The sequence below is a fragment of the Salvelinus sp. IW2-2015 genome, linkage group LG4q.1:29 (genome assembly GCF_002910315.2).
Source record: "Salvelinus sp. IW2-2015 linkage group LG4q.1:29, ASM291031v2, whole genome shotgun sequence".
NCBI classification, from domain to species: Eukaryota; Metazoa; Chordata; class Actinopteri; order Salmoniformes; family Salmonidae; genus Salvelinus; species Salvelinus sp. IW2-2015.
Window position 1 is genome coordinate 29,679,181 of NC_036842.1, and position 16,360 is coordinate 29,695,540.

At 43.8% G+C, this 16,360-nt stretch overlaps 1 protein-coding gene across 2 annotated transcripts in view; it reads right to left on the minus strand.

Moving 5' to 3' along the window:
• fibcd1b (fibrinogen C domain containing 1b) overlaps positions 1 to 16,360 on the minus strand; it is a 259,633-nt gene that overhangs the window by 84,019 nt on the left and 159,254 nt on the right. For both annotated transcript variants that reach the window (XM_023984332.2, XM_023984331.2), the window contains one exon: positions 145 to 241. In XM_023984332.2, coding sequence (XP_023840100.1) covers positions 145 to 241 — 97 coding nt within the window. The remainder of the gene's footprint in view (positions 1 to 144; positions 242 to 16,360) is intronic.

Sequence of the window (16,360 nt, forward strand, 5' to 3'; positions counted from 1 at the left end):
CCCACCCACCCCGACCAACCACACTACTTTCGTATTATACCAGCACTCAAACCACTATCCCATACTCTGCAATGGTCCTGGAATCAAGAACTGTGCCAAGGTACTTCTTGATCGTTGACTCACAAATCAGACACACACACTTACCTAGCCAGTGTTCTCCAGTGATCTTGCCAAATCCCTCACGGTAAGAGTCCCATCCTCTGAAGAAGTTTACCGAGCCATCTTCCCTGCGCTGGATCACCTGTAGAATACAGACAAAGACCAGGGGTTAGAGGTCAAGGCTATAGAACACCAGACTCAGGTCACACAGGGGTTAGAGCTCAACGTTTGGAGGTCGGGGCTGGCCTGGGGTCAGCAGCGATACACTTCCTACCTGCTGTATCTTTCCAGTAGTAAGATGAGTCACAGTGAAAAGTGCACAAATCATGTATCGAAGTCAAGAACACCATTAAGTTCTCTTCTCTCAGTCATACATTCTTCTGGTCTCACCAATGAATAATGCACACGCTCTTCCCTTCGAAAAGGCATTTTTTTCATAAAATAATAAAAATAATCCATTAAATCTTGATTGACATCGAATAAAAACTCTATGGAATCTGCATACTTAATTAAAAGCTAAGAAAGTGAGGACGATTCTCTCTCATAATGCAATATCCCTAAATCTAAGGCCGAGTGAAAATGACATTATCCTCCACCCACTGTAGCTCTATGAATGAAATGTAATTAATTATATCAAGCTAAGCGATGTGTGAAGAAATAGAGTGAGCCTTTGTATAAAAGAGACCTTTCAGCATGAAAAACAAAACAAGATATCTTAATACAGTTGAAGTCAGAAGTTTACATACACTTAGGTTGGAGTCATTAAAACTCGTTTTTCAACCACTCCACACATTTCTTGTTAACAAACTATAGTTTTGGCAAGTCGGTTAGAACATCTACTTTGTGCAGGACACAAGTCCTTTTTCCAACAATTGTTTACAGACAGATTATTTCACTTATAATTCATTGTATCACAATTCCAGTGGGTCATAAGTTTACATACACTAAGTTAACTATGCCTTTAAACAGCTTGGAATATTCCAGAAAATGATGTCATGGCTTTAGAAGCTTCTGATAGGCTAATTGACATCATTTGAGTCAATTGGAGGAGTACCTGTGGATGTATTTCAAGGCCTACCTTCAAACTCACTGCCTCTTTGCTTGACATCATGGGAAAATCAAAAGAAATCAGCCAACATCTCAGAAAAAAACATTTTTTTAACCTCCACAAGTCCTGGTTCATCCTTGGAGCAATTTCCAAACGCCACGTTCATCTGTAGAAACAATAGTACGCAAGTATAAACACCATGGGACCACGCAGCCGTCATACTGCTCAGGAAGAAGAAACGTTCTGTCTCCTAGAGATGAACGTACTTTGGTGCAAACGTGCAAATCAATCCCAGAACAACAGCAAAGGACTTTCTAAAGATGCTGGAGGAAACAGGTCAAAAGTCTCTATATCCACAGTAAAATGAGTCCGATATCGACATAACCTGGAAGGCCACTCAGCAAGGAAGAAGCCTGCTCCAAAAACGCCATTAAATCGGCAGACTATGGTATTGTTGCAACTGCACATAGGGACAAAGATCATACTTTTTGGAGAAATGTCCTCTGGTCTGATTAAACAAAAATAGAACTGCTTGGCCATAATGACCACGTTATCTTAGGAGGAAAAGGGGGAGGCTTGCAAGCCGAAGAACACCAGCCCAACCATGAAGCACGGGGTGGCAGCATCATGTTGTGGGGTGACCAAACCCCAACCCCAAGCATAATTATGACCCCAAGCATAATTCCAAAGTTGTGGCAAAATGGCTTAAGGACAACAAAGTCAAGGTATTGGAGTGGCCATCACAAAGTCCTGACCTCAATCCCATAGAAAATTTGTGGGCAGAACTGAAAAAGCGTGTGTGAGCAAGAAGGCCTACAAACCTGACTCAGTTACACCAACTCTGTCAGGAGGAATGGGCCAAATTCACCCAACTTATTGTGGGAAGCTTGTGGAAAGCTACCCGAAAGTTTGACCCGTTAAACATTTTAAAGGCAATGCTACCAAATACTAATTGAGTGTATGTAAACTTCTGACCCACTGGGATTGTGATGAAAAGAAATACAAGTTTAAATAATCATTCTCTCTCTGCTATTATTCTGACATTTCACATTCTTAAAATAAAGTGGTGATCCTAACTGAATTTTTACTCTGATTAAATGTCAGGAATTGTGAAAAACTGAGTTTAAATGTATTTGGCTAAGGTGTATGTAAACTTCCGATTTCAACTGTATCTAGCAAACAGGGAACGTCCCAAGAATGTCCAGGGGACCATACTACAACCTCCTGATGTTCCCGGGACATCCTAACAACTCTTTTCTGCAGGGGATCGAGTCATCACAAGCAGTGGGTGAACAAAATGGGAAATGTGCTTGCGCCGTGAAAAACTCATCTGAATGGAGAAACACTCGGAATGATTACTAGTGAAGGTGCTGTTTGTGTTAATTAAAGTGGTCACAAGCAATTCTTGGATGCAGTTACTGTTCCACACCAATGAACGACCCACACCCACCAAAGAATCGCGGTAGCAGTGGTAGGAATTAAAAGCCTTATTATTACAGCAAAATAGGCAAATATGACTTACCAAAACAAACAAACAAAAATGAATTTCTAACAAGAAATCCTAATCAAAATCAACTCAATCCAAAACGGACACTCCTGCCATCAGTTTACAGAACACTGTCAGAAAGAGGTGGAAATACCTTGAACCGCTCCCTGGGCAAAACCATAGCCAAGCAGGCGTGCAACCAATTGTTAATTTGTTTATTTTGATCCCTATTAGCTTTTTCAGCAGCAGCAGCTTCTCCTCCTGTGGTCCACAAGAACCCCAAAACATGGACAGTCACACAAATGTAAAATATAACGATATTCAAACGAACCCGGGGGAAAAAGGGGTGCACGCTTATCAAGCATAAACAGGTGTAGTCCTAGAAAAGTTGGCTGCGGGGCAAGTCATAGTTAATTCAAGAGCATGTGGGAGAGTAGTGTCCCTATCACATCAACCAAGAGCAATATCCTGAGAGAATCCATACGGATTAACAATGTTTTTTCTCATCAACCAGCAATTTATGATTATTGATCTCCTCTTCATCATCATCCTCATCTTCTCTTCATCATCATCCTCATCAAAATTAGGTTAGTTTGAATGGGCGGAGTAACAGGGGAGCAGAGCAGATGAGGCCAGCATCTTGTAAAACATGTTGCTTGTTTTGTAGGCTTACAGCCAGTAGGCTTCCATATTGTGAGGATATGTGAGTGCCAGAAAGTTGTAGTTTTCCATGCTGTTCATCTATAGGACTGATTTGTCTTGTGTTATTTACTGGGTTCTGTTCCCATGTGGTTTGTTTCTGCCCTTTATAGATGTAAATGTTCTATGGTGTGGTGTTAGTGGGCTGACCGTGACTGTGACACACATACACACACCATGAACGTAATGTTTACTATGACCATGCTGGCAATTTAGAAACTCAAACTCAAGGGCAAGGAAAATATTTTCTGCTAAAATCTCTAGTAGTCATATTGCCAGGATTATTTACTTTTCATGGGGCCTTTCTCCCTCTGTCAGTAGGAAAGGTAGTAAAGACCTTTGGGTCCAGACAGAGACAATCAAACACAACAACAGGAGATGCAACACAGTAGTTGCAAACCCATCTCAGTAAATTCTCCTTTGTGTCATAACTACCTCTCTCTCCCATTCTCCTCAGCACTCCCTCACCCCCTCTCTAAAATGAAGGAGAAAAGTGCAAGTTGAGTGGAGGCCCTGAGTGATGATAGGTATTAGAACACGATGGAGAGAGGCTTTTGTTTTCACATACTCTTGCTCTCTCTCTGTCCCTCCCTCTCTCTTCCCTCCCCTCTCTCTCATTATATCTCTCTCCACCTCTACCTATCTCTTTGTCTACCCCTGTCTCTCTCTCCCTCTCTCCTCTCGCGTTCTCCCTCTGTCTCTCCTTTTTTGCCTCATTCTCTCTCTCTCTCTCTCTGAATGTCACTACAGTTAGCTCTAACCCAGAGGCAGCATGGTAGCAACAAGGTTTAAAATGCAACAGGGAGACCATGAATCTTATCTTGTAAATAATACACCAAACACATCCAGCCAAAAGAGAGAAACCGCCCTCCATTCGTTTCCCCATAGCAGCTTAAACTACATGGCTGAGTTCTGTCAGAGAGATTTTTGCTCTTTTACACACTTTCTCTAGCTGATAATAAGTACATTATCTCATTCTTGTTCACTTTGGCAGTGCCGCTTTGTAGGTATATCTTATACCTGTTATCTTGTTTCTGAAAGAGCCAAACTGTAAGACTGGAAGCACCTGAGAGGTGTCAGAGATTTCTGATGGATATATATGTGCACTTCAGGGTGTAAGGAGGTAGAAATAGAGAATATCTAGAAGAATGTGAGAACAGAGGATGAGTTCCAAAGAGCTATCATTCTGACTCACCCCATTCACATTCCTACCATCTAATCTTGGAAAAGAATAGGGTTGTACAATTTCAGTAACTTTCCCAAAATGTCCAGTTATTCCATAAATCCTTATTCCCGAAATCAGGAGGGAACAAATAGGACATCTGGAATCCTCTATCCCCCATTTTTGGATAAACTGGGAAAGTTTCCGGTAAATTTTGGGAAAGTTACCGGAATTTTGCAACCCTGGAAAATAATGTTAATTTAAGGAAGATACATTCATGTATGTTAATCTATCCTTGGGAAAATCAATGCAATGGGTTAATAATATAATATACCTTGGCTAGACATTTTGTTAGCACTACTTGTCTTCTATGTTCTATAACAAAACTCCCCAGTCTGTCAAATCAATTCTACTTATTAATCACTGGTCACTTAGCCTATACAGTGAGAGTAGAGAGCTGCCCCCTGGTCCTTGGTGCCTGGTCTGAACCAGCTTCAGCCACTCTGCTAGTTCATCTTTTCCACCAGCCAGATTAGCGATTAGCTTGGCTAGCGCCTCCACAGATTAGAGTTAACACCCCTTGGGGCGGTTGTGGCCTGCCTGCTTTCTTGCCTGAACACACGCACATGTACACACACAAACAGACCCACACACTGCCTGGTTCTCCTGCTCAGTAATACGGCCTATCCTCCTCACTCAGGTTTAATTGCCTATTGACCCTGGTGGCGGTGTGTGTGATCTCCAGAGCCACGGGACGGACACTGCTTCGCACAGACACTGATCATTTCCCCTCACGCACCATTACTGTCTCTGACTGGATGGTGGCTTAGGAGGCGGTGGAGGGTTCAAAGAAGGCAGAGGAAGTGTGTGTGTGTGTGTGTGTGTGTGTGTGTGTGTGTGTGTGTGTGTGTGTGTGTGTGTGTGTGTGTGTGTGTGTGTGTGTGTGTGTGTGCTTTTCATGCAACAGTGTATCCAAGAGTGTGTTTGCTGGGGAGACTGGACTCGTTCTGCTTCAGGCCAAGGTTTCATTGATGCAGAAAAACAACATGCAGGAGCATGTAGCATAGAGGAGAATAAAACAGGCAACAGCTCCCTCTCCATCTCTCTCTCCTTCTCATGCTTACTCACACATGCAACCCTAAAGGACTCCTTCCTCTCCATTGCATAAATTAAAAATACAGGAGAATACAGGAGGATAAACAATAATGAAAGAAAAACAAACAATGGGGGTTTCAACAAGCTTTGGGGTCCAGGGAGAAAGTGCTCACTTGTATTATCTGTGAAGATGCCTAAATCAGATGTTTAGTCAAGGTTAAAGAATGTAGTTCAAACCAAGGGTACTGTATGTAGCAGTAGGCCTGCACAACTGTGTATAAGTGTTTGAACGTGTGTGTGTGTTTGAACGTGTGTGTGTGTTTGGGGGCATTCAAGTCTTGGATTACACTTGGCCACGGACCTTAGCTGTCAGTCAATCAAGAAAGATTTTTCAACTCCTCCCATGCAACCCCCCCCCCCCCCCCCCCCCCCCATTTCCATCCCATTCAATCATGCTCTAGCCAGTAGACAGCTGCAGGCAGAATATAGCCTAAGCAGTAAAAATGTGTTATTCTGGTCTAGCTCTGTTTAAGGAGATGACTGTGTCACCTTATTTGACCCTCTATGACAGTATTACACTAATAAAGAGAGGGGTGAGAGCCTGTCATCTCATCTCCTGCCTTACGACAACAACAGCTTTCACACAGCCGACGCAGCCATTTTAAACTAAAAGTGGAATGAGGACTGAGTGTTCCAGAAATGTCTACAGAGCTGAGCTGTTCAAGACAACAGCCAGAAGGAGAGAGAATGAAGTAATGACCAGGGCTGTTTCTTTCTTTCTTCATTTTTCATTCTGCCCCTCACAGACACTGATCATTTCCCCTCACCACCATTACTGTCTCTGGCTGGCAGGTGGCTTAGGAGGCAGTGGAGGGGTCAAAGGTGGCAGAGGAAGTGAGTGTGTGTGTGAATTGAGTTGTGTGTGTGTGTGTGTGTGTGTGTGTGTGTGTGTGTGTGTGTGTGTGTTGTGTGTTGTGTGTGTGTGTGTGTGTGTGTGTGTCTGTGTGCAAGCGTGTGTGTATGTGTGTGTGTGATTTTCATTCAAGCATGTGTGCAAGAGTGTATGTTTGCTGGGGAGACGAGACTCGTTCCGCTTCAGGCCAAGGTTTCATTGATGCATAAAAAAAAACATGCAGAAGAAGCATGTAGCATAGAGGAGAAAAAAAAGGCAACAGCTCCCTCTCTCTCTCCTTCTCACACATGCAACCCCAATGGACCATGCGCGTGTGTTTGGGGGCATTTGAGTCTTGGATTTCACTTGGCCACGGACATTAGCTGTCAGTCAATCAAGAAAGAGGTTCAACTTCCTCCCACACAAATCTTGCAGTTTTAAAGCTGCAAATCTACATATTTTGCCATGGGCGGAGAGAAGATTTTGCAATTTTATAACTAATTTCATGAAATTCTACTCATTTTGCCATGGGGCAGAGAGAAAAATGTTCAGTTTTACAGCAAATTTCAAGCCAGCAATTTTAAACTAAAAGGTGGAGTGAGGACTAATTGTTCCAGAACTCTCTAAAGTGCAGAGCTGTCCTCAAAGACAGCAGTCATAACAACAACACAATGACAAAAATATGTTTTCTTTTTTATACTCAGAGAGAGGAGAGAGGAGGAAGTAATGACCACGGGGCTGTTTCTTTCTTTCGCTGTGTGTTCTGACTTGATCCAGTCTCCCGGTCATATGTTTTTGGAGATTCATTATTTATTTGGAGCTCTTTAAAATGCTCAACAAAGCCAAACATCCCGGCTCTCAAAGGTAAACGTCTGCAGAAATATAATGCTATCGTTATCAATTCTCAACAATGGTCACCAGATAAATAAAAAAATCTCAGACAGTGTGCATTATAAGAAGGTTAGCTAACTATGCCACTAGCTCACAATACAGGTAAATGCTGTCAGACTTTCTTCACAATAGACCTGAAATGCGAGAATCTTTAGCCTGTCAAATGCACTGCAATGGATTATATGGCGTAATTTAGCTTAATACAAAGGGAGGCCTTTCAGATAAGCAAACAATAATTGCATCAATAGGCCTAATTTATGAAATTAATACAGGTCTCTCTATGTAATTATCTTTCTCTATCTCTCTTTCTTTATTTCTCTCTCTCTTTCTCTCCTATTTCTCTCTCCTGTCTCTCGCTCCCTCCTCGCCCTCTCTCCTTCGTCTCTCTCCCTCGCTCTCTCTCTCTTGTCCCCTCTAGCCATCCCCCCATCTCTCTTCCCTCTCAGGATCACAGGGAGAAGTTCACTCATAATGTCATATTTGATATTGACGGATCCTGATTTTTTGCTAAGTGGGGATTTGTTGTCTTGAGCCCTTTATCGTCTAATTAAGTTAGGCCTGGCATTTTCAACCAAAGTGACACGAATCAGGGTGAAAATGTCAACCAAAACTGTCAGCAGCGTCATTAGATCACAAACTCCCAATTAAGCCTGAGAAACAAAAAATGGAAATGGAAATAAGCTATCACACCTTGACCAAACCGGCCCCGCGTGTGCATCTGCGTGTGCATCTGTGTGTGTCATCGTGCGCATGTTGATTTTGTCGATCCCCACCAGACACGATCAAAACCAACTGTGAACAAAATATATTAATTTGGGTACAGGTCGAAACACACAATAATTATTCATGGGTATTTATCTAGCTTATTGTTGCTAGTTAATTTGTCCTGGCAGATAAACATTGGGTTGTTATTTTACCTGAAATGCTGGATCTTTGTTGAATTGGATCTTTGTTGAATTTGAACCCATTTTGAGTCATACAAAATCACGTGTATCTACTCCGACAATTAATCCACAGATAAAAGGGGAAATGTTTTTTGTTCGTTTTCTTTGATTAAACTCTCCTCGTTCATCTTTCAATTATCCACGTGGGTAAGTATGCTCGTGAAATGGGAGAGGCGGACTGAGCGTGTCAGGCATCTCTATGCGTCTCGGTTTCATTAAAAGCGCATCAATGACGTCGTCCCCACAGTGACCGTACGTACATACCACAACCAAAAACCATGGATTACAGGCAACATCAGCACTGAGCTAAAGGCTAGATCTGCTGCCTTCAAGGAGTGGTACACTAATCTGGACGCGTGTAAGAAATACCGCTACAACCTCCGACGAGCCATCAAACAGGAAAAGCATCAATACAGGACTAAGATTGAATCATACTACACCAGCTTTCATGCTCGACGGATGTGGCAGGGCTTGCAAACTATCCCCGATTATAAAAGGAAACCCAGCCGCGAGTTGCCCAGCGATGTGAGCCTAACAGACAAGCTAAAAGCTTTCTATGTTCACTTCGAAGCAAGCAACACTAAACCATGGATGAGAGCACCAGCTGTTCTGGATGAATGTGTGATCTCGCTCCCCGTAGCTGATGTGAGTAAGATCTTTAACATTCACAATGTTGCGGGCCAGACGGAATACCAGGGCACGTACTCAGAGCATGTGTTGACCAGCTGGCAAGTCGCTCAATGACATTTTCAACCTATCCCCGACCCGGTCTGTCATAACAACTTGGTTCGAGCGGACCACCATAGTCTCCATAACCAAGAACACCAAGGTAACCTGCCTATCGCCCCTTAGCACTCACATCTATAGACATGAAATGCTTTGAAAGTCTGGTCATGGCTCACATCAACACCATCCGCCCAGACACCCTGGACCCACTCCAATGCGTATACCACCCCAACAGATCCCCAGATGAGGTCATCTCTATTTCACTCCACACTGACCTCACCCACCTGTAAAAAAGGAATATCTATCTAAGAAAACCTTTTATTGACTACAGCTCAGCATTCAACACCATAGTCCAAGCTCATAACCAAGCTCTGGACCCTGGGACTGAACACCTCCCTCTGCAACTGGATCCTGGACTTCCTGGTGGGCCGCCCCCAGGTGGTCAGGGTAAGCAACAACACATCTGCCACGCTGACCATCAATAGGGAGGATCCTAAAGGGTATGTGCTTAGTCCCCTCCTGTACTCCCTGTTCACCCACTACTGCGTGGCCATGCATGACTCTGACACCATCATTAAGTTTGCTGACGACACGATGGTAGTAGGAATGGGCTACTGGGAGGAGGTCAGAGACCTGGCAGTGTGGTTCCAGGACATCAACCTCTCCCTCAATGTCAGCAAGACAAAGGAGCTGATCGCGGACTACAGGATACGGAGAGGCAAGCATGCTCCCATCCACATTGATGGGGCTGTAATGGAGCGGGTCAACAGCTTTAACTTCCTCGGTGTCCACATCACTAAGGAATTAGCATGGTCCTCACACACCAACACAGTTGTAAACAGGGCACGGCAGTGCCTCTTTCCCGTCAGGAGGCTGAAAAGATTTGGCAATCAGATCCTCAAAAAGTTATTCAGCTGCTCCATTGAGAGTATCTTGATTGGCTGCATCACAAATTGGTACGGCAACTGCAAAGCACACGACTGCAAATCACTACAGATGGTGGTGAGTAGGGCCCAGTACATCACTGTAGCTCCCTGCCATCCAGGACCTATATTCCAGGCGGTGTCAGAGGAAGGTCCAAAAATGTTAGACGAATCCAGCCACCCAAGTCATAGTTCTACCTACTACTGCACGGAGAGCAGTAGCAGGGAGAACCAAAAGGAACCTTAACAACGTTTAACCCCAAGCCATAAGACTGCTAAACGTGACTGCTAAATAGCTAATCAAATGGCTACCCAGACTACCTGCAGTGACCCTCTCTTGCACTGACTCTATGCACACACACTAGACTCTACCCACACACTGACACATACTCAGGGTTATTTCTCAATTAAAAAGGGGCTTAAGTGGTGGGTGTAGCAGGGTGTGTGGCAATGAGCGCGGTCGGTCCATTCCTGCCGCTGAATTTTAGAGAAAGTTTTAGAGGCCCCCATTTTGGCGGTGTAGATAAACATTTTGGCGGTGTAGATAAACATTTTGGCGGTGTAGATAAACATTTTGGCGGTGTAGATAAACATTTTGGCGGTGTAGATAAACATTTTGGCGGTGTAGATAAACATTTTGGCGGTGTAGATAAACATTTTTGTAATTTGTTTTTACAAAATTCATAGAGATGAGATACGCTTTTTCAGTTTAGAGCAAATTTCCTGCAATTCTACATATTCTGTCATGGAGCTGAGAGAAGATTTAACCTTTTACTACAGTGGGCTAAATCAGGGTCACACAGTGTTTCTTGGTAGTCTTAAACAAATCTACTTCGAAACAAAAGTATACACTTCACACACATGGTTATGGCCTTAAAAAAACAGGACACCTGTACCATGTCAGATATAGAGTTGCAATTTATAAAAAATATATGTTTGCATCCCAATAATACACTTTATATACATGAAAGGAGACAGAAATATAACAAACCGTTTGACATAGAAACACCAGATTTTCGGTGGGTTTATTTATTATGAAATTATAAAAAATATGATTAACATTCCACCCATGAAGCCACTAGAGGGTCATTTGGTCATTTGACAGCAGTAAATAGCTAGAGCTAATTTTCGGGAAATTCTATGCATTGCCATGACTAATGCTGTGTTCGTTTGCACAAACATAATCACAAAATCAATACTGTTAAATTAATTGTTTTGGGAATGTTCTATTCTCCCTGATTGTCTAGCATTGATTTTGGTGATTGTTAGTTCAAAAATAAATATATAGGTCCATTATCTTTTATAAATACTTTATATGTGCGTTTTTCCATCCCAAAAATGTATAATAAAAAACAAATATCCCAACAAATATGGCAATTTTTTATTTACACTGTTTGATCTTAAACGGCCCAAAGAAAATATATATATTTTTATTTCACCTTTATTTAACCAGGTGGGCTAGTTGAGAACAAGTTCTCATTTGCAACTGCGACCTGGCCAAGATAAAGCAAAGCAGTTCGACACATACAACAACACAGAGTTACACATGGAATAAACAAACATACAATCAATAATACAGTAGACAAATCTCAATACAGCATTTGCAAATGAGGTAGGGATAAGAGAGGTAAGACAATAAATAGGCCATGGTGGCAAAGTAATAACAATATAGCAATTAAACACTGGAATGGTAGGATGTGCAGAAGATGAATGTGCAAGTTGAGATACTGGGGTGCAAAGGAGCAAGATAAATAAATAAATGCAGTATGGGGATAAGGTAGTTGGATAGGCTATTTACAGATGAGCTATGTACAGGTGCAGTGATCTGTGAGCTGCTCTGACAGCTGGTGCTTAAAGTTAGAGAGGGAGATATGAGTCACCAGCTTCAGAGATTTTTGCAGTTCGTTCCAGTCATTGGCAGCAGAGAACTGTAGGAGAGCGGCCAAAGGATGAATTGGCTTTGGGGGTGACCAGTGAGATATACCTGCTGGAGCGCGTGCTACGGGTGGGTGCTGCTATGGTGACCAGTGAGCTGAGATAAGGCGGGGCTTTAACTAGCAGATACTTGTAGATGACCTGGAGCCAGTGTGTTTGGCGACGAGTATGAAGCGAGGGCCATCCAACGAGATCATACAGGTCGCAGTGGTGGGTAGTATATGGGGCTTTGGTGACAAAATGGATGGCACTGTGATAGACTGCATCCAATTTGTTGAGTAGAGTGTTGGAGGCTATATTGTAAATGACATCGCCGAAGTCAAGGATCGTAGGATGGTCAGTTTTACGAGGGTATGTTTGGCAGCATGAGTGAAGGATGCTTTGTTGCAAAATAGGAAGCCAATTCTAGATTTAAATTTGGATTGGAGATGTTTAATGTGAGTCTGGAAGGAGAGTTTAACAGTCTAACCAGACACCTAGGTATTTGTATTTGTCCACATATTCTAAGTCAGAACCGTCCAGAGTAGTGATGCTGGACGGGCGGGCAGGTGCGGGCAGCGATCGTTTGAAGAGCATGCATTTAGTTTTACTTGCATTTAAGAGCAGTTGGAGGCCACGGAAGGAGAGTTGTATGTCATTGAAGCTCATCTGGAGGTTAGTTAACACAGTGTCCAACGAACGGCCAGAGGTATACAGAATGGTGTCGTCTGCGTAGAGGTGGATCAAAGAATCACCAGCAGCGAGAGCGACATCATTGATGTATACAGAGAAGAAAGTCGGCCCAATAATTGAACCCTGGGGCACCCCCATAGAGTCTGCCAGAGGTCCGGACAACAGACCCTCCGATTTGACATACTGAAATCTATCGGAGAAGTAGTCGGTGAACCAACCGAGGCAATCATTTGAGAAACCAAGGCTGTTGAGTCTGCCAATAAGAATGTTGTGATTGACAGAGTCAAAAGCCTTAGCCATGTCGATGAATGCGGCTGCACAGTAATGTCTCTTATCGATGGCGGTTATGATATCGTTTAGGATCTTGAGCGTTGCTGAGGTGCACCCATGACCAGCTCTGAAACCAGATTGCATAGCGGAGAAGGTACGGTGAGATTCGAAATGGTCGGTAATCTGTTTGTTAACTAAATACGCTTAGGCGGTCCGTCCAAGGATTTCAAGGGCAGAAAATGTCCTGATACTTACACTGACACCAACACACACACAGACATACATATACACAAGCGCACACATGCATACTAACACCAAACGCACACTCACACAGACTTTCAAACTCACCACATACGCTGCTGCTACTGTCTATTATCTATCCTGTTGCCTAGTCACTTTACCCCTACTATATGTGTACAGTATATAGCTACCTCAATTACATCATACCCCTGCACAGTGACTTGGTACTGGTACTCCCTGTATATAGCCATGTTATTTTTTACTTGTTATTGTTGTTCATTATTCACTGTGTATTTATTCCTCATCACTATTTAAAAAAAAATATATTTAATACCGCATTGCTGGAAAAGGACCCGTGAGTAAGCATTTCACATGTTGCTTATGAAGCAACTTGGCTCCGCAGATGCCCATTAATGCGCGAGAGGCAGTTTTGATGAAATTATTGAATAACATGATTGTGTACATTTATTTAGCAACGCTCACACACACAATGTGGCCGGTCTAGTCAGAGTGTAAGTAGGGCATTGATTTTATACACTATTCTACAAACCTTCTCCATCTCCCTAATGCAATCCATTTTGAGTCTGACTTCGTTGTTTATACGAGAGACACCCAGTTGATTGACATTTCATTGATGATGTTTATACTTCAACCTTCGTCTCCAAACTCACCCAGACGTATACAGTATGTGTTTTCTGAAGCCTATAAAATATGTGTCATTATCTGCATCCCGAATGGCAACTTATGTTATGTACTACAGGGAATATGGTGCCATTTGGGACACACATATTGACAAGCTCTTCCCATGGTTAATGATCAGGGATGCGAACTATTATGAGAGATTGTCAATGGATGACTTGCCTTTACACTACACTGTGCCTTTTTCATTGCCTGTCTGTCTCCACACTACAGAGTACTGTATGTTGGGAGCTGTCTTCAAATAGCAAATAACACAAACACAGAAAAAGAAAACCTTCTTCACACTATTGTGCTAACCCCAAACAAACTGTACTGGCATATTTTCTTTTGACACATTGTCATGTTCAGCAATTATGGTGGATGAATAATCAGGCCAGCTTAGTACAGCTTGGTTTTGCTTGACTCTTTTCGACTTAGTAGTGTGAAAAGTCATTAACTGTAGAAAGCATCCCAAATGGCACCCTATTCCCTACATAATGCAATACTTTTGACCAGAGCCCTATTTGCCCTAAATAGGGAATAGGGTGCCATTTGGGATGCAGACAGAGACATACACTGTCCACTGTTCTCTTCAATCATGTAGAGTGTCCCGTCGACCTTCCCAACACCTGCTAAAGGGGATCTTCCATTGTCCTAATCACACTAAACTGCTAGTAATCGCTGCATTAAGTGAAGGCTACTTAACAAGCTGAGATAAGCCTTTCAGCAGGCTAGCTTTCCGTCTATTTGTCTCTGTCTGTCCACAAACACACGGAGAGAGAGAGAGAGAGAGAGAGAGAGAGAGAGATGAGAAGGAGAGAGAGAGAGAGAGAGAGAGAGAGAGAGAGAGGAGAGAGAGAGAGAGAGAGAGAGAGAGAGAGAGAGAGAGAGAGAGAGAGAGAGAGAGAGAGAGAGAGAGAGAGAGAGAGAGAGAGAGAGAGAGAGAGAGAGAGAGAGAGAGAGGAGAGAGAGACAGAGAGAGAGGGACAGAGAGAGAGACAGAGAGAGAGAGAGAGTGAGAAGAGAGAGAGAGGAGAGAGAGAGGGACAGAGAGAGAGACAGAGAGAGAGAGAGAGAGTGAGAGAGAGAGAGAGAGAGCGAGAGTGAGCGACAGAGAGAGCGAGAGTGAGCGACAGAGAGAGCGAGAGAGAGAGCGGAGAGAGAGCGAGAGAGAGAGAGCAGAGAGAGAAGAAGAGAGAGGAGAGAGAGAGAGAGAGAGAGAGAGAGAGAGAGAGAGAGAGGAGAGAGCTGCGTGCCAATCTCTACTCTTCTTCCTGAAGTGTGCAATCTGCCCCATCCCTCTCTCCCAACACCCTACTTCTCTCCCCTACCTCCTTACTCCATCCCTCTCTCCCTCTACATCCCTTTCTCCTCTCCTTCCCCCAGCCCTAAGGCCACCCGTTTCTCTGGACAGGCCAGTGGTAGAGAGGAAGATTGTATGTTTTATGTTTAATCTACATATGAAGAACAAGAACCCATAGAGGGTTCTACATGGAACCCCTTTAGAGTTCTACCTGGAGCCAAAAATGGCTCTCCTTTTGGAATCCTTTTTTCTAAGAGTGTACTCTATCACCATCACCACTGAATAGTGTATGGGCCTGCATATAGAACACAGAGGGAAAGAGAGTGAGACAAACAGACTGACAGGGAGGAGGGGTTGACAGGGGAACTAAAAGAGAGAAAAAGAGTAGGGGTAGACAGACAGAGATAGAGAGAGCGGGGTGCAAAATGATATATAAGGAGAATGTATAAAGGAGATAACTGCATTCATGTTGTGATAAGCCCTGTTCCTGACCTCCTATGTCAGAGGCTATAGAATAGACATGTAGGATGCTGGTATGCGCAGTGGTGATGCTATGCCCCCAGCACCAGATGTACAGGTGGGGTTGTGCTGATGCTAGCTAGCCCCACAGCACCAGAATGTACAGGTGGGGTGTTGGTTGATGCTAGCTAGCCCCACAGCACAACAGACATGTACAGTGGGGTTGTGTGATGCTAGCTAGCCCCACAGCACCATAATGTACAGGTGGGGTTGTGGTGATCTAGCTAGCCCACAGCACCCAAATGTACAGGTGGGGTTGTGGTGATGCTAGCTAGCCCCACAGCACCAGAATGTCAGGTGGGGTTGTGGTGATGCTAGCTAGCCCCACAGCAACGAGACATGTACAGGTGGGGTTGTGGTGATGCTAGCTAGCCCCACAGCAAACAATGTACAGGTGGGGTTGGGTGAGCTAGCTAGCCCACAGCAACATAATGTACAGGGGGGTTGTGGTGATGCTAATCTAGCCCCACAGCAACAATAATGTACATGGTGGGGTTGTTGATGCTAGCTGTCCCACAGCAACCAAACAGGTGGGTTGTGGTGATGCTAGCTAGCCCCACAGCAACATAAAATGTACAGGTGGGGTTGTGGTGATGCTAGCTAGCCCCACAGCAACAAATGTACAAGTGGGGTTGTGGTGATGCTAGCTAGCCCCACAGCACCGAATGTACAGGTGGGTTGTGGTGATGCTAGCTTAGCCCCACAGCACAGAATGTACGGTGGGGTTGTGGTGATGCTAGCTAGCCCCACAGCACCAGAATGTACAGGTGGGGTTGTG